The 24,113-nt window shown below is 36.3% G+C and overlaps 1 protein-coding gene across 10 annotated transcripts in view; it reads left to right on the plus strand.

The window, feature by feature from the left end:
* The window catches only part of LOC116178026, a 62,261-nt gene that overhangs the window by 18,581 nt on the left and 19,567 nt on the right, over positions 1-24,113 (plus strand). For 2 of the 10 annotated variants that reach the window (XM_031497279.1, XM_031497283.1), the window contains exon 1: positions 2,867-3,026. The exons of 3 other annotated variants lie outside the window; for them this stretch is intronic. Coding sequence is in view for 4 of the 7 variants with exons in the window: in XM_031497274.1 (XP_031353134.1) it covers positions 15,158-15,253 (96 nt within the window). In the remaining 3 variants the exon portion in view is untranslated. Of the gene's footprint in view, positions 1-2,866; positions 3,027-14,872; positions 15,254-23,262; positions 23,368-24,113 lie in introns of those variants that run through there. 5 more of the 10 variants (XM_031497274.1, XM_031497280.1, XM_031497277.1 and 2 more) reach the window with 3 other exon arrangements.

A 24,113-nucleotide genomic window follows, 5' to 3' on the forward strand; every position in this document is an offset into this window, starting at 1 on the left:
CCTGAGAGTACGTCTCAAAATTCAATAATCGCTCATTCTCTCGTCTCAAGTTGTAAGACTGCTCAAAGTTCGACATAATTCATACATTTGCACTTTTTGGGGTCATTTTGAAATGTTTGATTTCAGGTATACTGTAGGTGTGTACCTACCAGTAATTTATAACATGCATTTTTTAAATAATATATAGTCTCGATATTGTAATTATTAGTGTTTAGACATAAATTTTTATTTACATATTGAAATTATTGTATTACTTGGCGATTCCCGCACTTTCCTTGTTTCTTGGACAAGATCACGTAACACGTTACAGTGCACTAAAGAAAGCTATGTCTATAGAATCACGTCAACGACGCCACAAACACGTCACAAGAAGGCTTATGAAGAATTCCTTTTTGAATTGTGAATTAATTCCTTTTTTTGGTAGGACTTGCACTGCTCTGAGCATCCCCCCACGTTGCTCATTTCCACGACATTTCCTTACATTTTTTCGACATTTTCTACACTTATGCTTTATTTTCGTGACATTTCTATTATGGTGCACCGCATCTTCATAGTGCACACTCCTTCGCTATTTGAATCTAGCCCGGTAGAAATACCGAAACGGACCCTATTTTCTGAACGAATCAATCGCGACCCGCGTACCCTTTTAAACTAGTAATAGGAAACCCGCATTTCTGTCACGTGCTCGACTTTTCGCACAACGGAGCAGAACGTTTAGGTCCCAAGAGATCGTGGCAACTGCGCTGCCGCAGTACGTTTCTCAATACGATATGGTTCGTTATCGCCATATATATCTCTGTTCATGTTCCCTGTGTTCTAATGTTCCTATGCTTACCAAAATATAACTTCGATAATTCACTTTTTAGTTCTAAAGCGACTACCTGTTACACACGGTACTATTGTTCTCACATTGACATCAGATTTCCCAAAAATTTCTGCATTTTCATGAAATTTCCTAATAGTTTTTTTGTATCTGACCACATTCCTCATTTTTATGTCATTTCCACATTTTCTCTACACTTCTGGTTCATTTCCCTGATATTTCTCTACTGTACATATCACATTTCCAAAGTGGTTACCTACCCCCACAGAATTTATGTCCCCATATTTTCTTTAAATTTCTCGCACATTTCCATTGAAATTTACTTTTTACAAACGGAACAACGATTGTCTAATTGATAAATTATCCTAATACCCACTTTACTCTTGAGATTTTTCAAGAGCTCTCAAATGACCTTACAGGTTTTTAATAGTGCCTTACGAGTCATCAAGGTTTGTAAAAATCTTTGGGTACTGTTAAACGCTCTTAAAAAATAATAATATTTTAAATTAATTTCACCCATTTTTTACAAGTTCTTCAATGATTTTGGAAGTTCTTAAAGATTCTTAAAGACTCTCAAACATTCTTAAATTCAACTTTACAAGACTTTAGAGGGCTTTTATAAACTCTTCGAGGATTTTGAATGTTATTTGAAACTGTTTGCGGTCCTTAAACGCTCGTAAATCCTTTGAAGGCGTAAATTTGTGTAGAGACACTTAAAACTTAATTGGTTTTAAAGATGATTCAACAACTCTTCAACATTTTTATGGACTTTAAGGTCTATTAGAGGCCTTAAAGGCCACTATAAAATTCGGAGGCTATTGTATACTCGAACGAACCCTCTTAAAGGTATTTAAAGACGAACACATCTACAGGGCTCTTGGAGACTATTAAAAACTTTTAAAGACTCTTAAAATCTTGAAAATGCTATTAAAGATTTTATAAGACTCGTGTCTTTTAACGGTTCTAAAAAGTTTTCATATGATCTTGGAGAACCTGAGAACTGTTTTCTGAATTTTATTAAAGGCTCTAAAATACTTTGGAGGATGCTAAAAGACTTTAAAATTTCCATAATGCTCTTAAAGATATTTAAAACTGTTCTTACACTTTTAAAATGGCCGTTTCCACCGATAAATTTAAGCGGAGCTTAGCTTATTAAGCGTAGCTTAAAATCCATGACAACGATTATTTTCGCAATGGTTGCTATCAATTTTAAGCTACGCTTAAGCTAAGCTCGGCTTAAATTTATCGGTGCAAAAGGGCATTAATGCTCTTAAACTTTGTTAAGAGTGCCTAAAGGCAAGGCATGATTTTTATGTCACAAGTAAACGAAACCAAGGTAAATATTTTGACGAGAGAAGTCGGCGCCAATTGCACAAATGTTAAATTGTCATTTTAAAAGTTTGAAGTAGAAGTGAATTGTTATTAAAAATGGGACGCGGAGCACGAAAGTTTTGAACCGAAAACCCATACACCGTTATAAACTCATAAATAATTACGTACATACATAAATTCCTACCGAGCGGATATAGTGCAATAGAGCTGGAGACGAATCTGCAGGGAGCGTAGTTTCCCTGTGGACGAGTTTTACACGGGCGACTATTATTTGGGGTATACAATCCGGGGCGATTCTTCCCGTGAGCGAACTTCTCTTGTGAATATTCGAGGCGAATTTTTCGGAGGCAAATTTTCGTACATTCATTTTAAACATTTAGCTTGGTCATTGAGGATAATAATGTCCTCCAAAATGGACATACTAAAAGAGAAGTTGCAGTAAAGTCTCAAAATTACAGGTTTTAAAAGAACTTGTTTAATTGTTAATTCGTTATAGAAAAAAGAAATTTACAACTATGCATTGCATTCACGAGGGTATAGGTATAATAAGTACTCTTTTTTCAATTATTAATAATCCGACTGCAATTACGCGCACCATAAATACTAGATTTTTGTTCGCTTTAAAGCAATTAAACCTAAAATTGTACGCCAATAAATTAATATTGTACCTTCTGATGCATACTTTGAATGCCCGTTCATATAGTATTAGCGCGTGCGTTAGTTTGATGCACTTAGAACACTTCGTGGAACTATGGCAACCCTTTTTAATTCTAAATTTTGAATTACAAATACAAATGTCACGCGGTTAACGTCTTACGAGTCGAAGTGAAAACGCCGCCACCGGTCGCGTTGCTGAAATTTTAGCTCTCTGGTAAGTTCGCTAATTTTGCAAGCCTTTCCTTTGTGATATTACCTATTTATTGATGGATGCGAAACGGCACAGAAATTGATTTCCCGCGCAAGGGGTTTGTGACGCTTGGGTTTATCCTGTCTCCTTTCCGTGGACTGTCGCACATGTTAATTTTTATTACAAACAAATACCCTTTGAGGATTGGGCGAGCCAGTAGTTGCCGTATGAGCTAATGTCTGAATAGCATGATGGGGCGCGACCAAAGAGCTTTTAGTTCGTTTTTAAATTGTGACAGGGTCATTAATATAAAACATTATAGATTTTATTGCGAGTGCCTAATGTGTACATTTGTTTGCTCCCCGTCTCCTCACCCCGGATGAATTATTTGTTTTTGGCGTTAGTCATAGTGCCATACATCGCCGATTTGAATGTAGGTACTGAAAATTCCCAGAATAATTCGGCAAGTAATTAACGTTTTTGTTTGAGGTCTGAAAGGGTCTTATTCGGCATTTTAAAAACATAGTAAAGTTTCGTGTGACAACTCATTTTTCTGCCTGTAGTAGCCTCAAAATTTTGACTCGACTCCAAATTTTAACGTAACTTTGACATAACTCGAAATTTTACAACTTCACACATTTTTAGCCCATTTTTTTAAAAGAAAATATGCTATTATATTCGTTATGGCTGACTGTGACTGGCTGGCTGGCTGTCCGACTGAGATCTCAGCAATTACAATAGCTAGCAAATTTTCACTAAAAGCTTTCTGCTATAGTGTAGATGTGCAGGCTCTAGTCTATTTTGAGTTAGACTACTCATGAGATCTATAATTTGAAATTTTGCTAATAAAATACCGATCTGTGCAATTACCAAAAATGCGCTTTCATCATATGCATATGCTGATTTACAACTTGTTTTTGTCAATTGTCTGTTTAGTGCACATTAAACGAGCGTTAGTGATTAAGCCATGCGTTCTTTACGAAGAAATTATGATTCGGGATAATACACCCTCTCGAACCAAATTAAAATTTGCTTAAATTTTTGCGCGCTTAAAACCGAGCTTAAAACCTATTAAACTATCAAGTTAAAAAGTCATTATACAAACATGTGACGAGAGCATATTTTCCTCTTAATAATACTATGCGATCAAAAAAGAGTTGCTTTCGAGTCACCTTTGGAATTTTTGTTTTCTTGGGAAATCATGTTTAACTTGAACTTCCAAAGGCGACTCGACGTCAATCCTTTATTGACCACCCCGAGGACCACCCGTGGTAGTTGGTGGTAGTAAGCAAATTTGATATTTCTAGTAAAAGACTGCGGGAATCCGCAATCCATCCATCCATTACGATGTAGCGTCCCGCACATTTTTTACTGTCAACGGGATGTTGCTTCCGGTACATTTTTTTCTCTATCGACACTATGTTCCTTCCGGCGTTGTGTAATTTAACTGAAACTAAACTGCCTATGCCTAGTGACAACAGTATAAACCAGTCAGTAAAGTGAAGTGTCAAGGCTCACTATTTTTTATTATATATATTCTCGGCGATAGTTGAATGGTGTATCTTTTAACTTTTTACTAAGAAAAGCAGAGTTTCTTCACTAACTCACTACTAAAATAAAAAGCGAGTTATGTTTGCTTGATAATGGCATAATAATATTATGTATGTAATTGTAGGTGAGACTTTGTATACTTTTTTAGCGCATTTTCCAACGAAGTTGGGTGCGCTATTGCAGCCACTTTCTCTGTCCGTCCGTCTGTCCGAGGCCTTAACTACTCCTACAGTTTTCAAGATATTTAGTTCGTTCTTTTTGCATTCGGTAGCGTATCGTTCTGGCACCTGAGTCAAGGAAAATCTTGACGATTGAACTGCGCAGGCGCACCGCAATGCCAACTTTTTTATTTATGGAGATATTTCTTTGGAATTTTAACCAAAGATGCAAAAAAGCAAACGTATTGCATATTGTAAATATCAGATTAATAAGCGCATGCGCAGGACGCGCAATATCAACTGCGCAGTAAGTGTCAACTTCCTTATTTATGAAGATATTTCTTTAAAATTTTAACCATATATGCCTCTAGTAATGAAAAACAATAGCGCACATAGGTATGGCCTTTGGGGAAGTATTGATCAATTTATGGAAAATGCGCTGAAGGTACTCGCCTTAGGGCGAAAACCTTTTTACTTGTTGAGAATCTCGGGCAAGTTTTCATAAAACGGTTTCGTTTCTCTCTAGGTTTCTCTATTGTTTACTTTACATTTAGAAGATCTAAGTTCTAAAATAAGAAGTCAAAAACCTTAGGTACTTTAAATTGAAAATCGAAATCAATACACCTCATCATCATCATTAGTTTTCGCTAATGCAGATCTCTGACGGGTCTTCTCCACGACTTTCTATTCTCTGATCTTCTCGTTACTCCTTCATATTCTTTCTTCTTCTACCTCTTTTCCTATCTCTCTGAACGGTTCCCTCGATTACTTGGTTCAAATGATGTATCACAAGCCGCGTCTTTCTAGTTAAAAGTTTAGGGATTGCCCCCCTCACTCTAAGTGTATTAAATTGAGAGATGAAATTTTTACGCAGTATGATATACATAAGTTTAAAATATAAAATCGATGGGTCTCAGAATTTTTCCCTTCGGTGATCGAGTTAAGAAATAAGGATTTTACCTACTCTTTTCATTTGCTATTTTTAGTTATTGTATTTTCTGAATAAATAGGACGATAAACATTTACACTGTTTCTGTTAATATGTATAGGTATGTTATTCTCAATAGCTGAAATCGGACAGTGTCCGAAATTTATACCCATTACGCGTTGTGAGCAGTGCAGTTTACCCACAATGCGATAAGTCTAGTTTCCGAAGAATTAGAAAAAAAATGATCAAAGTCCTCGTGTGAGATCGAAGGGACTTCAGCGCATTTTTTTGTGTGGCAGATCAGTATTCTATTAGCCACTTTTGACTCAACCATCAATAAAAGATCTTGTCGAAGGCTACTACATTCACTTTGTCGGTACCCGCTTCCCACTTTGCGTGTGCACCCGCAATTCGCGTTTGAAGATTTGACTCCACCATCAGTATCTAAGATCGTGTCGCGGACTACCAACAAAGTACCCACTTTCCACGTCCCGTTCACCCGCAATTCGCGTTTGAAGATTTGACTCCCACCATCAGTTAGGTAGATCTTGTCGGAGGCTACCACATTTCCTTTTTCGGTGCATACTTATATTACACCCACATTCTGGTGGATTTCGCTAAAAACCTTCCACAAGATAGTACTTAATTTTTGGGGCACTTCTCCATTGCTCGAGCTTCTATTGGCGACACGAGAAAGAGAGACAGCGATTCGGGATTTACGAAACGTTAAACCACGTGACAAAATTCGCAACGGAAGGTAAATGGCGCCCGCAGTTGACTACCTCTCAAAGACGCGCGCGCCTTGCAAAAGGTCGTTAATTTCGCCCCTAGGACAAAAAAACAAAATTCCACCACGCAGGAGTTGTGCCCCTTTACAACATCTTTTCGACGACACCAATTTGAAAAGAATCGGACCAAAACTGTAGCAGAAGATAGGAAAAAACGGAAAAACCTTCACGTTAGTAAACTACGCTCGAATTTGTAAAAATGCGCTAAAAATTTAACCAAAACGCGTCGTGGGCACCCACAACCCGAAACCAGTACCTACTCATGTGCTCTTGTTTCGCGTTGCGTGTAATAATAAGTAATAACTGTAATAAGAATTAGCCCTAGAGCTTTTAAATGAAGATGATTTGAAAATTTCATGTCCATGTCCATTACTTACGATACTATTTCTTCATGTAAGGACGCTCTTACTAATCGATTAAGTTCAATGTATCGCAACTGAAAGGGCATTAAATTACGGTCTATGTGTCATTTACTATATTCTACGTACATATCTGGACTGTATTATGAATGGGTCAAACAATAGCATTTCGGCCATTAATACAAGGAAATTGTTTTAAGTATCTGCAAACATAACGATTTTATTGTTCAAATTCGATAAGGTGACGGGTAATTACTTATTGTCTCCACTGCGAAGTACGCGAATATGTTGATTTACAAGAAAATTTATTTATGTGATAAAATTTGAAGTGAAGAGGCAGTTATTTTTCTCGATTATTGTCAATTTCGCGGTTTGATCAATGACAGTTAATAATGTTTAAATGGAAACAAGAGCAATTGTTATGTCCTTAGGTGGGTTGTAACTTAGGTCTGAGTCTTGGATGAGCTCGTAAATGAACAAAACGGGATTAGTTTTTGTCTCGGTTTTTGTATTCTATATTCATACAAATTAGGTATTATGTATGCACCAATTTCATTATAAAATCGTCGAAATGCATTCTCTGTTCTCTATTTGTAATATAATAACGAAATATCATAAATGCTAATAATAAAAAATAAACCCCAGGTGGTAGCAGGCGTGGGGCACACCAATTATCATAGCCTGGGGTCCACTGTGCGGTTTATCCTTCTCATAACGGTAGATATTCTGCTAAAGGACTCATAAAAATATCAAATTTAAGTAAAATTATTGGAAACATGCTCTTCTTTTGAAATTGAACCGACACCGACACGTTTGGTTGATACTTTAGAAGGTTTGCAGTTATTCAATACGTGCAGCATGTGGCTCCCCGAAACGTATTATAAATCAAGATCAAGACTTGGTCTTCCATTGTTCTCATGCTGCCATGTGGAAAAAATTGCAACATCATTATTTGCAAAATTTGTGTTTGTGTCATACAAATAACACTTTTCACTCGACGATTTGCGGAACTCGGCTACAGCTCGTGTTATCAATTTTTATACTCTATAAAAATATAGATATTATTTTCTCGTTGTGAAGCGTGGCAAAATCTCAGTTTTAAAAATAAGTTGTCAACGTAAGATTTAAATCAAATTCGTTAGAACAAGGTCATTTTTTAGTTTAATAGCTCTACATTCGGTTGGGTCACATATAAGAGGTCCATAAAAATGTCATGCATAAATAAATCTTTGGGTGAGTTAATGATCCGTTTCGACTGAAGCGACCAACGAGCGAAAGGCTTTACCGATACTGTGTAATAGAAACGTATAATTCTAACCATATGGTTTTTCGTTTTTTTAGGCTGTTGTTGTTAATATAACTTTTATTGCGACTTTACTAAAGCTAAAAACTTTTATTCATTGCTTAAACAAAGCACTTCTTCACAAAATATTTGGAAGAATTTTAATTGAAGTGAAATAACTTTTACCTTTCACAAGTATTTACTATTTACTAAGTTGGCGTAACCAGTGAGGGTCAAACTTTGAAACTCGGTGGCCCCCGAACTTGAATGTACTCCACTTATTAATAGGTAGGTATTCATTTTCAAATCCTCCTATAATAATGAGATGACATTAATGGTTATTTGCCAACCAGTTAAAAAGTCCCTTTTCTGAGATTATTATGCCCAAGAAACAAATCCGCGAAAATGACTACAATTGTCATGGCATTAGAATTTTTCGAAGTTAAATTTTTTAGGGGGTGATAATTTTAGTTGTCTGATTAGAGTCCAGATAGAGTTCTGAAAGTTCCTATAATAAAGTTTTGGCTGGTATCGTCCCATAAAAAGGGTTTTTACATAATTTTTATTATCTTGGGGAGAGTTAAGAGTTCTGAACAGTTGATTGTGAGGAATTTGATTTTCTGTTTAGAATCGTTTTGATCTCCTGTAATTTTTTCGTACCTATCTGTGACCGTTATCGAGAAAAAATAAAAATCCATTTTCGGTAGTTAGCTAAATGAAAAAATAATTTTTAAAACGGTCCAGTAGGCCGTGGTTTTATTTGGGTAATATCGTGCTTTTATTAGTTTTGACAGTCGACATTGAAAAAGGGTTTAAATTGTAAAGTGTACGTGTACTGTAGCACTAAAGGTAACACCCTGTAGATCGGTAACGAAGCGTTTGCGTACCTATGTTTATCAGTTTATATGAACTTTTAGTCATAAAATAAGCCACAGAATTAGTCCCTTGCGTATTTACACATATTTAGGAAGATCCCGTATACCAGTATACTTATGGCCCGGTATATTTATTTATTTATTTATTTATTTAACCAGAAACCATACAGAATAAAAATTCCAATTACATGGCACTGGGGCTCTGAACAAATATTAGGACTAGGATCTAATTTTATTTATTATTGAATTTAGGGGATCGTGAAAAAAGTCGATATCATTAACTGAGGATAACTTATTTAAAGCGATCAAGATCTTAATAAGTGGGGAAGTTGTGTTGTTAACTACAAAAATAGTATTATTTTGCCTTAGCTTAACAAATGGTACCTTAAGCTTAATTTCTTGAAGTAATTCGGAAGAGTATAACAAGTTGTGTAAAATTTTGAAGACAAAAATTGTGGAGGCAATGTACCGTCGGGTTTCTAACCTCGTTATATCTAAGCCGAAAGTACTATTTAAGTAATTAAGCTGGGTACCGTAAGAGATCAAATGTGGATAATTTTGGGTTGACCTAAAAAACATTACTCGGATGAACTTTTTCTGCACTTTTTCGATCATGTCTGAGTATTTGAGAGTTTGAGGAGACCAGATACATGCAGCATACTCAAGCTTGGATCTAATAAACGCATTATATAAGGTTAGCATTGTCTGTATATTCGTGAAATTGAGTGTATGCCTGATAACGAAACCAAGAAGTTTGTAACACTCATTTGTTAGGTATTCAATGTGTAAGTTAAAGTTAAGGTTGGTATTGAAAAACACGCCCAGGTCCTTAACGGAGGTGACTCGTAGTAAGACCTTTCCATTCATCTTATAGTCAAAAAGTAAGGGATTTTTCGATCTAGTAAAAGTAAGGACTTTACACTTATTGATATTTAGTTTTAGTTTATTTTTGATACACCACTTAATTACTGAGTTAATGTCCTCTTGAATATTTAAACAGTCACTTGGGGATTGGACTTTATTAAAAAGTTTTAGGTCGTCCGCAAATAGTAGTGCTTTCGAGTTTTTTATCACTCGCGGTAAATCATTTATGTATAAGAGAAACAGAAAAGGACCAAGAAGTGTTCCCTGGGGAACGCCTGATGAGGGATAAAATTCGGCTGAATTCACACCATTGAATTTCACTCTTGTTTTACGGAGAGATAAATATGATTTTAAGAATTTGACGGTCGGATTACTTACGCAATTTAAAACAAGTTTACGGAGCAAGACTTGATGGGATACTGTATCAAATGCCTTCGCAAAATCTGTATAAACACAGTCAACCTGGGCTCTCTCATCCAAGGCTCCTGCTGAGAAATGCGTAAACTGCATTAAATTTGTAATCGTTGATCTGTTCCGCGTGAAACCATGCTGCTGATCTGCAATTATACTGCTGAGATGGGAATAAAGTCTAGTATAGATCACTCTTTCGAAAATTTTCGCTATTGCTGGTATAATTGCAATTGGGCGATAATTCTCAACTAATTTTCGGCTTCCACTTTTGTGAATTGGTGTTATTCTGGTGCATTTCCAAGCTTCAGGGAATGTACATGTTTGCAAAGCTAAATTAAATAGATGTTGTAAGGGGGTTACCAGTAAAGATGCACATCCTTTCACGATGTAGGGTGGGATTCCATCTTCGCCTATAGCCGACCTCGGTTTCAATTTTTCAATTGCTTCCAGTATCTCGGATTCATCTATCTGAGTCAAGTGCAATTTGGATAGCACCAGGTCCGATTCCACGTCATCTTCCGGGTCATCGTTCCTCTCCATAGTGTAGACTGACTCGAAGAAGGATGCAAAGGCGTCCGCAATGCTTCTGGCGTCCGTTAACGAGGTGTCTTTGTACTCAAAAACTCCAGGTAGTTGACTATTCTTCCTCAACGACTTGATGTAGTTCCAGAATTTATTGGAATTCTTCCGCAGATCCATTTCAATTTGATTAATGTACCTCTTATGAGCAATGTGGATCATTCTTTTGAGTTCTTTTCTGGCTTCAATGAAGTCTTCCGATGGGCCCTGTAACCGAAACTTATTTTTCTGTTTGATTTTCTTAATAATGTCTATATTAAACCAGCTAGGATACTTATTGGCACTCCTAATTGTGACTTTGGGGACACATTAATCGAAAATGTTCATTACCGTTTGATTAAAGCTAGTTACTGCATTATCTACCGATTTGAAATTCTTCAGGATAAGAGACTCCTTCCAATTGATATCGCGAAAAAGGACGTACATTTTAAGAAAATCTGCTTTTTTGAAATTGAAGTTGGTAATTCGCTTAGCTGGTCTATGGACTTTGTAGACTATTTCTAGTGCAGGATGAAGTGGATTAATTTTATCCAGTGAGTCGACAGCAGATTTAATTTCCGCGTTTAAGTTAGTTAAAATTAGGTCAAGGGTTCTATTATTGCAGTTTTTAAGTTTAACCGTATTAATGAGTTTTAAGTTGTACATCGAAGCTATATTTTTAATTACTTTGCATTTAGCACTCGCGTTTTCGAAATTATACGTGGCGTCAACAATTTGTGGTAGGTTAAAATCGCCTGCTATTAACACTTCCGATGAATGCAACATGTTTTCAATTGTTTCTAAACTTTTGGTAAAACTCACGTACTTATCAATACCAGATTTCGGTTGAAAGTAGACAACACCAATAATGTATGAAGTATTATTAATTTTAAGTTTGACCCATATTTCATTTAGATCACTTTGAAATTCCAATTTTTCAGCATTCAAATCGGTCTTGACTGCGATTAAAACTCCGCCTCCCATGGTGCACTTCATTTCTTCGTAATTACGGTCATTGCGAAAGACCGCATATTGATTGTTTAAATACTCAGCGTCATGAAAATTTTCCGTTAACCAGGTCTCAGTCAGTAGAATAATGTCGTAATTTGTAATTGCCAATTTATTTTTGAAAGATTGCGCTTTCGTTCGCATTCCACTTACGTTCTGATAATAGATTGAGAGCGTTGATCCGTACCTATTTCCTTGCTTGATTAGTGTTGGGGATGGCCTAAAAAATCAATTCTGCTTCTTTCTTGATCGAGTCGTTTTTTGTAGACTGGGCAATCAACACTCCAGGCCGGGTGCTGTACATCCAGTTTCATTTTTAGTTTCTCAACGGCGTTGGCACAGTTACTGCATTTGATTTCCGCGTCCGAAGCTTTACAGCTCGCTAGGTCATGGGCTCCCGCACATTTGGGGCAGGTAGTAGTTTTGCTACAGTCAGTTGCCTTATGTCCGAACCCATTGCATTTGTAGCATCTTCTAGTTGTCACAGCATCATAAATTCTGCAACGGTCCCATCCTATGTTAAGCTTTTGTTCACTTAGAATTTTCCGGTAACTATTACCGTCAACCTCAGCGTAAGCCAAATACCTGTTAGGATTTCTTTTATCTTCCGTTATGTGTACGACGTTTATGTACGCGGCTTCGTCGAGGAATTGATTCTGCGCGAGAATCATTTCCTTCATTTGGGTACTCCCGATCTTGTCATTGAGGCCTACGATTTTAATCTTCGGCATCTTCTGTTTTGGTAAGGAAAGAATGTAGTCGGATCCCAGTTTCGTTTCGGCTTCCTCCTTAAGTTTGGCTGCAGCTTCTTTATTTTTACATTCAACAACAATGGTTCCTCTACGTAGAGTTTTCATTCCGGTAACTTCTCGGGTAATTGGATCGATATTTTCTTTGAGGGTGGTGAAGGTTTGCTTGGAGGGTTGGTTCGCGTCCTTGGGCTTAACAATGATAACTGGGTCATAGGTTTTCTGTTTCAACATTTTGGCGCGGCCGTTTTGGCGTGGCCATTTAGGCGCAGGTCAGTTTGGCGCGAGACGATTTGGCGAGGGCAGATTTGGCGCGGGCCGATTTGGCGTAGGATAATTTGATACGTGTGCTTTTTATTCAAATATTAAATGAATAGAAAGTACATAAAATGTAGTAACTAGAATACCCCATAACCTTTAATATTTTTTAGGGACAAATCACAGTACAGGCGTAAGGCTTCTTCTCAATTTTTTATTCAATGAAGATACTGATAGGTTTAAGGCACGAATTAAGAATGAGATGAAATAAATGAGACTTTAATCCCTCCCTTAATGGCTCAAGTGTTGTACTTCCAAGGACTTTCCAAATTTAAGTACCGTCAATGAAAGGATATGCAACATACCAATTCAAAAGGAATATCTGGTATTGTTTCCCTCTTTGCATAAATAATTAGATATTTAATAAAATTTAATTATATTATAATGACTCCTTTTCAATGGTTTATAAGTATGGTGACCATATGTACTTTTTTTAGTAGGACAGTACTTTCTTTTGAAACGCTGTCCTATTGTCCTTTACGATTTATCAAGTACACATAAATGTACTCTTTTTCTTAATTACACAAAATTAAGTCATAGTTTTTGTCCAAACGAAATATAATTATGACTTCTTGCATGTCTTTGATGCTTTGGCGTATTGCTTAGTTGTAGGTATTTTGATCCATTGTTTAGCAACCTATCGATGAAATGGCAACTTCTGAAGTAAATTCATGGTTCCAAAAAGTACGACTGGTACCAAAATGATGATTAAAATGTTCAGGCAGGAACGTCGGAAGAAAATTAACTTTTAAAATTTATATATACATATAAAGACACATAATTTATGTACCTATGTTTGATAAAAAAAAACTTTGTTTTCTTACTGTTTGATTAGATTCGTAAAATTGTGACCAGAAAAATTTCCTAGAGTATTAGCTTTAGCAGTGCATTCCCTTATAAATTATAAATGTACTTTTTTCTTGTTGAAAAATTATGGTCACCCTATATAAGGATAGCCGATGTTATTAGAATAGTGGGATTAGGTAAACAATACACTAAGTGGTTCTACCCGTGCCTTATTGTGTCAAACAAAGACACACAAAATGCGGATTGGCCTTCATTAGCGAATTCACTGAACTAACTAAATATTATATTTCTGCGTTTGTCAGACATTCGTCGTGTCCAAAATATTTGAAAGAAATTTGTGACCTGTAAAGATTCCGATCACGTATTGCTCGACCCCGGCCGTTCTACTACACCATCAAAATTTGTTTTAGTTCAAATTTGATATTTTAATGCGCCAGAACGGCTCACGCCAAAACGACCCGCGCCAAAACGGCTCACGCCAAAACAACCCGCGCCAAAACGGCTTGCGCCCAGACGGCCACGCCAAAACGGCCGCGCCAAAACAGCCGCGCCAAAACGTCCCATCCCGACTTATGGCCGTATGCACCGAAAAGTTTAAGTATAGATTAATTCCATGGTAACGATTATCGGGACAATGGTTGCCAATGATTTTAAGCTAGGCTTAAGCTAAGCTCAACTTAAATTTTTTCGGTGCATACGGCCATTAATATATTATAACAATATTGGAGGTTTTTATTTTAGAACCAAACTGATAATTTTCAAAATCTCCGGATTTTGAATGTGATTTTGAATGTAGCCTGTAAAAGTTGTATTGCAGATTCGTATTGAAAATATCCCCACCACTTAAGATGTTAAAAGGATAAGAAATTTTCCATTTCCGGTTCCGGCTGATCTGCATAAATACTGCATTCCTTGATAACGAATAGAAAAAGTAGCTAGCATTTTATTTAGACGTCATTTTTACACCACAAAATGGCGATTGATAGCATAGTATCAAATTGCACAAACACCTTGATTGTCAGTCTCATCTTTTGCTTATATTCACACGTGCATTAAATAAATATTGCCATAATTAGATTAGTTCAGTTCTCTCCAGAATTTTGTTATCGCTATCGCGTCTACACCTCAAGCACGCAGGAAAGATGACTCCAACCGTCGACATAAAGATTAATAAGTCAGCATTTTCACTCGTCGGACAAAGACGGCTTTTATTATAGGTAAATGTGTTGATATAGCGAAAATTATATGGAGGATAGGTATGAGTCTTTCCGGTTGATGATAAATTTTTAATAGTGCAGTGTGCAGTTTGCGCGCGACGAAGTGGAGGTCGGGGTTGTGATGCCGAGTGGTGGGGATCAAAGTATTTAGTTCGTGATTTTTGTTATTAATCGAAGTCGAAGAAATGTAACAAGAATTCTCAACTCGGTAGCATTTTTGATAATCTTGATGTGACTACAGACGTTTTGTGCTGGTATTCTCGCGAATTTTTGATTAAAAAAATGAGACCGAGCGGTTTTGGAAGATACCCAAACCACAACCAGCCAAATAATAGACTCCCTTTGCTGGAAAGACCATACTGGCAGTGGCCAAATTGGGTAAGTGTGGTTAGTTATGTAAATGTGAATAATTTTGGCGGGAAATTGGCAAGACCACAATCTGACAATCGCATAGTAAAAAAGATCTTCGTTACTATTACTGTACCTAGCATTGACTAAACCATTTTTGGATTACTTCACATATCAAAATGTTGAACCATTTTGACGAAAATGACGAATACCTTATTGATTCTGACAATTTGCATGAAATCTCTTTTTGACAATTTATTAACCCAAATAAGTACTTTTACTACTGTTACTTTTTCCGAGATATCGTTTTTTGTGGTAGAGATAGCACAGACATTTATTCTCATATGTCTATGAGAGATAGCTATGACCACAAAACATGAACGATAGCGATGTTTTCAAAATAATCTGAACAGAACTTTTTGAAACTGATAAATGTAGCAAAAGTTTTACGCTCGCTGCATAATGAAAAAAACTACAAACTTAGAGAAGTTTGAAATGAAACAAAACGAAGCGGAAACTGTATGAAAATCTCAAATGAGATGAGCAATTTTTGGAAATTGATATACGCCGTAACGTGCATCAAATCCGCCACGCGTGTGCTATGAAGAAAATTGCGATTGACGTGTGGCGTCGCATCTGGGAATATCGAAGTACGAGGCCCCAATGGGGCGAGTACTTTAATTTCCGAGTTAAGTAATGCCATTTGACTGGCGAGTTTTGCATTAAATTTTACCCAAAATCGTATTTTGATATAAAATTTCAATTTTTATATAGAACTTTTGATTAATGTCAATTTGTCAGTGATGACACTGTCATTATGACAGGAGTCATTGTAGACATTAGCAATGTCAGAGATATGGGGCCGGTAAAGTAACAGGTGTGGCCTGCAAATACATAAATAAATGAAAATGAAGGGACCGATGGTAAAACTATTGTCTGTATCACTTTCGACATCGACATGTTTGCCAACCAGCTCTTAATGTGGATTAAAATAATATACTGCTCGCCATAAGTACCTATCTGCTGTGTACTTTGATCAATTTTGATGAAATTTGATAGTTACATTTATTTCGAAATAAGAAACGACGAAAATTTGAACATTATTGAAATTAAAGTAACACTAATAATAATAATAATATAATCCAAGGCCTTCCCCTTTGCTGGATTTAACACGTGTGGGTTATGATGGGTAGAAGGCTAAATTCTTTACAACCACCTGTAAACACTAAACAGTTTAGGGTGATCTTCACAGGTGTCTTTTAGAGTCTTGGAACAGTGTATCATAGGCTAGGATCGATTCACTTTTTTCAGTATGCCCAATGCCCAGTTGAGTAGCTGAATGAGCAAGAATCGATGGAATGATCTACACAGTTATTAGTGTTGCTCTCGGTGTTGCTCGAATTTGTTGTAATTGTATCATGTTTTGATTCATTTTGTTCATGATTATAAGAAGATTCTAGAAATAATTGTGGATATTCTGAAGAATCTGTAGGTTTTAGAAGTTGTAATGATTCTATTCAAATTCTAAAACACTTGAAAGAGAAAAAAGAAGAAATATTGTTATACAAATGGTTAATTAGGCTTGGGTACGGGCAGGGGATTCCTTGGTAGGGCCGAGGGTAGGGCTGTCACGGCACTACCGGCCATATATCCGGGAAATCCGAACCCTCGAATCAAAATATTCGGTCGGGTATCCGGCAAATGAAAAAATACGGTAATGGTAAAGAAATTTCAATTAACGGAACCTGTTTATTTAAGATTCGCATGGAATTAGCAATAACATTCTAGCAATAGATTTTAGACTTTTAAAACACGTGCAGAAAAACACCGCAAATACACCGATATAGCTATCGAGCTTAAGGCGCAATGGAGAATGAAATCTACTGTTATAGTTCCCATTATTCTTAGTGCTACCGGAGTTATGCCAAAGACAATACACCACAATTTTCAACTTTTAGGTTTAGATAAAAACATATAACATTTACAAAAAGCCTCCCTTTTTCAAAACACTGCATAGTTTTATTGACTTAAATACAATACAGTATTTGTTGTACTGCTCGCTTTTCTAAATCCAAATTGGTTTGGGTGAAGTAAGTTATTATCTTCAAAGTACTTCGTAACTCGTTTAGTCATTAGTTTTTCAAAAATTTTAGAGAAAGTTGGTAAAATGGAGATAGGGCGATAATTTGTGACATTATTTACATCACCGTTTTTATGGATTGGAACTACAGCGGCAATTTGCAACATATGTGGAAAGATTCCACTAGTAGAACAACAGTTTATTAACTTAACTAAAGGAGAAGTGCAAACACTAAGATTACTTTTTAAAATATCAACACTTATTCCATATACATATATCTTTTGTATTACTTCTTTTCAAAGTAGGTACATATTGTGTCTCTTAATGTCAACATGTGACGCTGTACCGAAGCTAAACATTGCAGTGGACCTGATGGGTTCTTCGGGGGAGCCGTTGGCGACGTTGGAGACGTACTATTTACAAAATTACTTGCTATATTTACAAAATAAGTATTAAATTCATTTGGAGATATGTTGCATTTTACCTCGCATTTTACATTTTTTCTTGTTTCGCGGTGAGAATTTATAATTTTCCACATTATACTAGTCGGAAATCGAAATTATCCAATTTATAATAATTCACTAACAAGTTTAAAAGTGTTTCTTAAATTTACTAGTTCTTTACTGAACCACTTTACACAATGGTCTTTCTCGCGGCATTTCATTTTTACCTCTGGAAAGGCAATTATGAATGCGTCATGAAGATTACTAAGGTACGTATTAATTTGATGTCCATATCCCAATGATTGTTCAGAAAGTCCCAATTACACGCTCTAGCATACGAATTAAAGAATTAAGTCCCTTCCTTGTAATTGTTCTGCACATTTTAATGGCAAAACCATTACGATTAACAGTAATACACTTCACTGCAACTGATTGTCCGAGATGATCGGAGAAATGGGTTAAATGAGCTCTTGAAGCAAACGCGTCCGCACTGAAGTTGATAAACACATTGTCAATGCAATTATTGTTTCTTGTAGGAAAAGTTTTTGTTTCTACAAAACTAAAAGAAGCCATTAAATCACACAGTATTTTTTGCATTAGGATCTTGTGTATGGAAATTAACGTTGAAATCTCCTGAAAACTATTCGGTCATACTTCTGCAGAAGTACTAAAATTTGTTCAACCTTAGACAGAACAATTTTAAAATCGCCAAGGGGGTTATAAGTTGTAACAATTGCTATTTTGCGAATTGTGCAGAATACACCAGTAACTTCACAATGCTGTTCCACACTGATGTCGTTTAACTCAGTCATCTGATTAAAATGTGAACGGTTAACTAAAATTAAAAAACCACACCGTGTATTAAAGTAGTTCGATAAAATGCAGAACACAACCGCCATGAACCAAGGTGTAAACCGTTTGTTGGTTCTATTTGTGAAAACCAGTGTTCACAGATGCACACTACATCAAATTTATGTTCCTTTAAAAACATTTCGAGTACTTATCTCATATTTATTCCTAATAGGTACACTGAATATTTAAGTGGAATAATGTGAAAGTAACGTTTAACCGTTTGCTATTGGTTTCTGAATCCGCCATAAAAAACGATTTACACAGATCCCGGTAGGCCAAATTGTTGGTGCGAAAAACTTTTCGTTAAATTCCGGCAGCACTGATATTTTAAAGGATGCATAATATGATTCAGGGTATTTTGAAACAACCTGTTCCACTGTAGGATCGAGAATTCCGTTTTATGTTAGATGTCCCTTTACATCTGCTAGTTTGGTTTTTGGGTGAAATCTGGATACATGAAAATAAAATAAAATGTATACGCTTCGCTACACCTTGTATTGAGAATGTATTAGTGCTAGTATCAGTTGTTAACGTTTTTGCACGGTTTCCGCGCCTTCCTTTTTGTTTTTGCCAGTCACACTGGGAGTAGTTCCAGGTGCCATAACACCAGAATTACTGACCCCGTTATTTGGGAGGTCATTATTTATGCAGATTATCCTATTTATTGTGTAGGACTGAGGTGAAGCACCTTTGTTTACATTGGTAGGTATTTCCATAGTGTTGGGCAGTTATAGCCCGAGCCAGGCGGTTTGATATTTGGTTTACTCTTGTCGCTTTTCGCAGCAGTAGCGTAGTTAAAACTTGGTTTTTCATTTTCCATATTATTACTTTTTTTAGAATTAAGTATTTCTAATTGTTTTATTAGCACAGTTTTGGGCTTTTATTGCAGCTAATTCTGATTTTAGGTATGTACATAAAAATTTATTTTTGCAATTCAGTCCATAAATGGTTGAAATGCAAAAAGGGCACTGAATGTTTAATCGATTAGACTCAACTTTTGGAATTGCGTATTATATCGCTAGGAGCTCGTTAATAATGCCTTAAATGCAGTAACTTTCAACTACAATTCCCAAATTTACTGAACCTTTACCCTCGAAAAGTATTACCCACCCCGGCCCCTAACAACAAATTTACCTTGAATTAAGGTGACCAGCTGTCCCGATTTGGATGGGACAGGTCGAGGGGTAAACCGCTGGAGTAATTTGGTGTACACGGTTTGAGTAATAGCGGGTAATACTTTGTGGTAATACGACATTATGTATGGGTAATGGTGTACACGTTTTACAATCAAATGATTTTAGTGGCACCCTATCAACATTGCGTGACCAAATAATAGCAAAATAAAATACAAGAACGAGAGAAGTCTTTACAAGGTCCAGTTTTTACAACTTGTTCAATATAATAATTTTAAAACATTGTTTTGGTTGTACAGAGTGTAGAATTGGTTTACGAGCCATAGGTATTTCCGAGGGTATTTCTTTCGGTGTCGCATTTTTATTAGTTGACAGTTTTTCTCGAGGTTTTTCTCGTCTAATTGCTAGAATGAGTAGCAGGGGTGGCAGGTACCTATTCTTCTAGGTGGGGCTTAATCAGCTTTGATATTTCCCCTTATATAAACGAGCCGTTAAAATTGTTTGCATTTTCACATTACACCCTTGAGAAATTTTTAGAGGTGTTTATTTGTGCACTTTCTTCAGCCTCTTCTTGAGATCTTCTAAAATTGAATGGCTGCAATGTCCTTCAACGTTCTTTTAAACACTTAAAATTTTTTAGTATTTTTTAACCTTTTCAAAACAATAATGTAATATCTCTAGAAAATAATCTGAGAAATCTCTCCAAATGCTGCTCAAAATGTGTAGTTTGATTTGATTATGAAATTATTCAAAACTTCAAAGTGATATGTTGAAAAACAATTTTGAAATGCAATCATAAAAACAAACCGTCTTACACAATCAAAACACCAACAAAAGCACTAATGCGGACTGATTAGATTTTAATCTCAGCGCAAGTTACTTGTCTTCATTGAGATTGACTAAAGAGCAAATTATGGAATTATGATATGAAATACAACTTTACTTTGTCTTCTCCAGTGAGTTTAACTGGTTTCTTTATTGAATAGTTCGCGGACAGTAATGGAAACCACCTGTGCATATTATAATTTAGGAATTCTCATTCTCTTTCAATTACTTTATAGGCGGTTTATTAAGACTTGACTTTCACATTCTTTAGTGTAATTAACCTGTCCCTAAATATCCAAATATATTTTAATAGTTTTCTGTCCACTAAATTAATTAAAAGTATTCACGGAATTTATATTAAAATCGCAAATATTGCTTTCTTCGTGTCTTAACTCTATCCATCCATATCCATGGTCTTTTCCTTGAGTTTAGTAATGGAAATTTGGAACTCTTCTTTCTATGCAGCTCAGGGGGTCCGATAAGAAGCACATTTTCAATTTTCACTGTAAACGATCCCTCCAACGTTTGTTTATAAAGTGAAGGATAATCGTTTCTATTGAAATTGTTGAACATTGGCCGAACGCCGAAGAAGAGTAAATGGTCACTCAAGATTTGTAACCTACCTTGTTCTTAAGGCATTCAAAACTCTTGGAATATCGGGATGTCTTTGAGGCTCATAAAGTAAAGTAATAATCTCGGTAATAATACTTTTCTTTGCAATGAACGTTCGACCAATTTGGTTGTTACTCCATTAATGTATCATTAACTTTCTCCATACCGACAAAATTTGTTTAAATAGCCAGTTGTATGTTCATCCTTTGTAGTAGTGTGTAAACGTTTTCTTTCTAGTGTCTGTAAACAATTACTGATGGTTAGCTGCCAAACTCGTTTGATAAAGGTAAAAGAAAAGCATATATTCTATTCTTTACGTTGGAAAATACATTTTGAATATGCCGAACATTCAGGAACATTTTTTTATGCGCCTATTTCGTAAGGAAAACGGCGGAACACATGATTACTATGCTCAAGAAGTGAAATTTAGGCAGTTTCGCCCAGTGCTAAAGATATCGATATCATGCCTCAATTCAAGACACATTAACTAAATATTATGGTAATACCGAGAGCAATACGTGAGTAGAGAATCGCGCCGCGCAAGGCTCCGAGGTAAAATAATTTCATCTGAAGTTAGCAACACCAGCATCGTATTGTGCCGGGAAGAAAGCTAATACCAGAATTATGTCGTTATAATGAATTGAAAAAGGTACAATACTTTTCGATGAATGCGTTAAATTATAAATTGTAGGGAGGATGTACCCATGCTGGTGTGAAATTTCACATCATTAGAAAAAATGAAATGAAGGAACTACGAAGAATTACAAAAGGTTTTTTGTCCGCCGTTTTTCCTTCAGATTCATCTAGTTTCTCCTCAAATGTCCTCTTGCAAGGTCGTGTCACGTTTACTAGGTACTCAAGTCCACCATCAAGCTCTCTATAGTTTGTCTTCTCAAAAGTTTGAATGAAACTCTTGTGCTCAAATTCCTATAAACTTCTAATCAAGTTATTAAGCGGCAGAGCAAAGCGATGCAAGCTTTATAGGGGAGCCGATAGTGTCCGTCTGTCCGTGAACACGATAACTGTCAAACGCTTGGACCGATTTGGTTCAAACTTTGCGCAGTTGACCTATATGCCACAAGCAATAAGCCTATTGAAAATGGGTCAAATCCAATGACTCCGTGGGGTCACACCGAGGTGCTCTGCCGCCTTTTTAAACGCTCTTTATGGTTTTATTATCACTTTTACTAGTGAAATTTTCTTCACATTTTGGAATTCTTTTGTGTGGCTTTTATCAATTTCTTCATAAACAATTCTATTTCATGTTTGCATCTAATTTCTTTAAAAGGCAGCCTTCATCTTAATTTTTAAGTCTATTTGAAGGTTCCCTCGTGTTTTCTTCAACGTACCTTTTAAGTTCCCCTCGAATTCTCTTTTTAAACCCGTTTCAAATTCTGTTAACGCCATAAACGACATAAACCGAGGCATAAACCATTCGACTTGTTGTGTAATTGCTACATTTTTACCATGAATGAATTTTTCTCCCGCGCATATACTGTACAGAGCAATAGGTGTGAAGTATCTCCTCAATGTGCTTGATAACAAGGTTAGATGTCTTCGAGTAAAAACTATCTATCGGCGAAATTCTGCATTTGTGACAACTTCACTACCAAATTTTGCCACGTGTTGGGACAATCGAACTTTCCCTCCCCTAATAATGAAAAATCCGTTCAGCACCCCGTCGGCTTGGGCTGGGTTGGTAAAGATAGCATGACGCATATTTTTTTTTCGGTAGTGCTAAAACGAAATTGAAAATTTTGCAGGTAGATGAAGCTAAATTTAGACGACCCTTTCTGGGTAATGCCATTGGAAATGAATGACTCAGTTTTATTTCTTGTTATAATGGCATTTACAATGAGAGACCTCAAAATCGTGGTTGCATTTAGTACGTTTCACCGGATTCGCAGTTTTGTAGTCAATAAGGGTTCATTGTAAAGAAACTTGTTCTTAGAAATTTCCACCTCCACAACTCGAAGATAGTTTTGTTTGTATACATACAAGCCTTAAAGCAACGCTTAAAGCCACTTCAGGTTCAGCCTTTAGCGCTTCAGCGTTCAAAGGAGAGCCAGTGACAGTTACATTCACGTGACATTGTGTGACCACGCGTGCATGCCAAGTGGACAATTTAGTTCGTTTTTTATGTCTCTCGAACTTTTTAATCTGCAGGTGCTGATGCACTGGCATTTAAACAGGCTGACGGTATGTACTACTTAGTTATCGCCATTTTTCGAAAATGTCTAAATTTTCGCTTCCTTCCCAGTTTCTGAAATTTTACCTTTAGGGTTTAATGTTACGCAGTTAACATTCTAAGTACGGTTTTGCATCCGTGGAAGCAGACCAACAAATATCGTTTGTATTCCTAAGTTGACGATCATGCAAGTCTTTCCGAAAAGTATTTTGGGCTGCAAGTATGGGGGCATGCCCGATCTTATAATTTTGTGAATTAAACACAAATAGTGTATAGTTCTCCTATCGTTCATTCGGTAAAGATTCAATTAGCGTAGGCGGTACAACTGAATATTGAGGTAAACGCTGCACTTTGTGACAAAAGCATGAAACTCGGTACACATGTTTATTAGGTCCAAATAAAACTTTTGATCCGCAGCACCCACCGAAATTTTCGTGTGGGTTCAAAATTTGAACACTTTTGTTTAAAAGGGTGTTCAAGATTTTAAACCTGTAAAAATTGACGAATTTCGGCATTCTAGGGGTCGTTTTTGAATTATTTAGGGTCGCTGGTGACAATGGCGGCATGAGAAAAGTTGTATATCTGACCCTTAGGCCCCAAATTTGGAGTATTTTCAAAATAATGGTTGAATTTTGAATTTGATAGTTTTAACCCTGCGTGATGTTTCGGATGACGATTCCAGCTAATTTGGACATGCACTACTAGCTAGAAATATTATATTGAAGTTAAAACAGTTTCTGGTGTGTAAATAGGCCGT

The sequence above is a fragment of the Photinus pyralis genome, unplaced genomic scaffold, assembly GCF_008802855.1.
Source record: "Photinus pyralis isolate 1611_PpyrPB1 unplaced genomic scaffold, Ppyr1.3 Ppyr1.4_LG8, whole genome shotgun sequence".
Lineage (NCBI taxonomy): Eukaryota > Metazoa > Arthropoda > Insecta > Coleoptera > Lampyridae > Photinus > Photinus pyralis.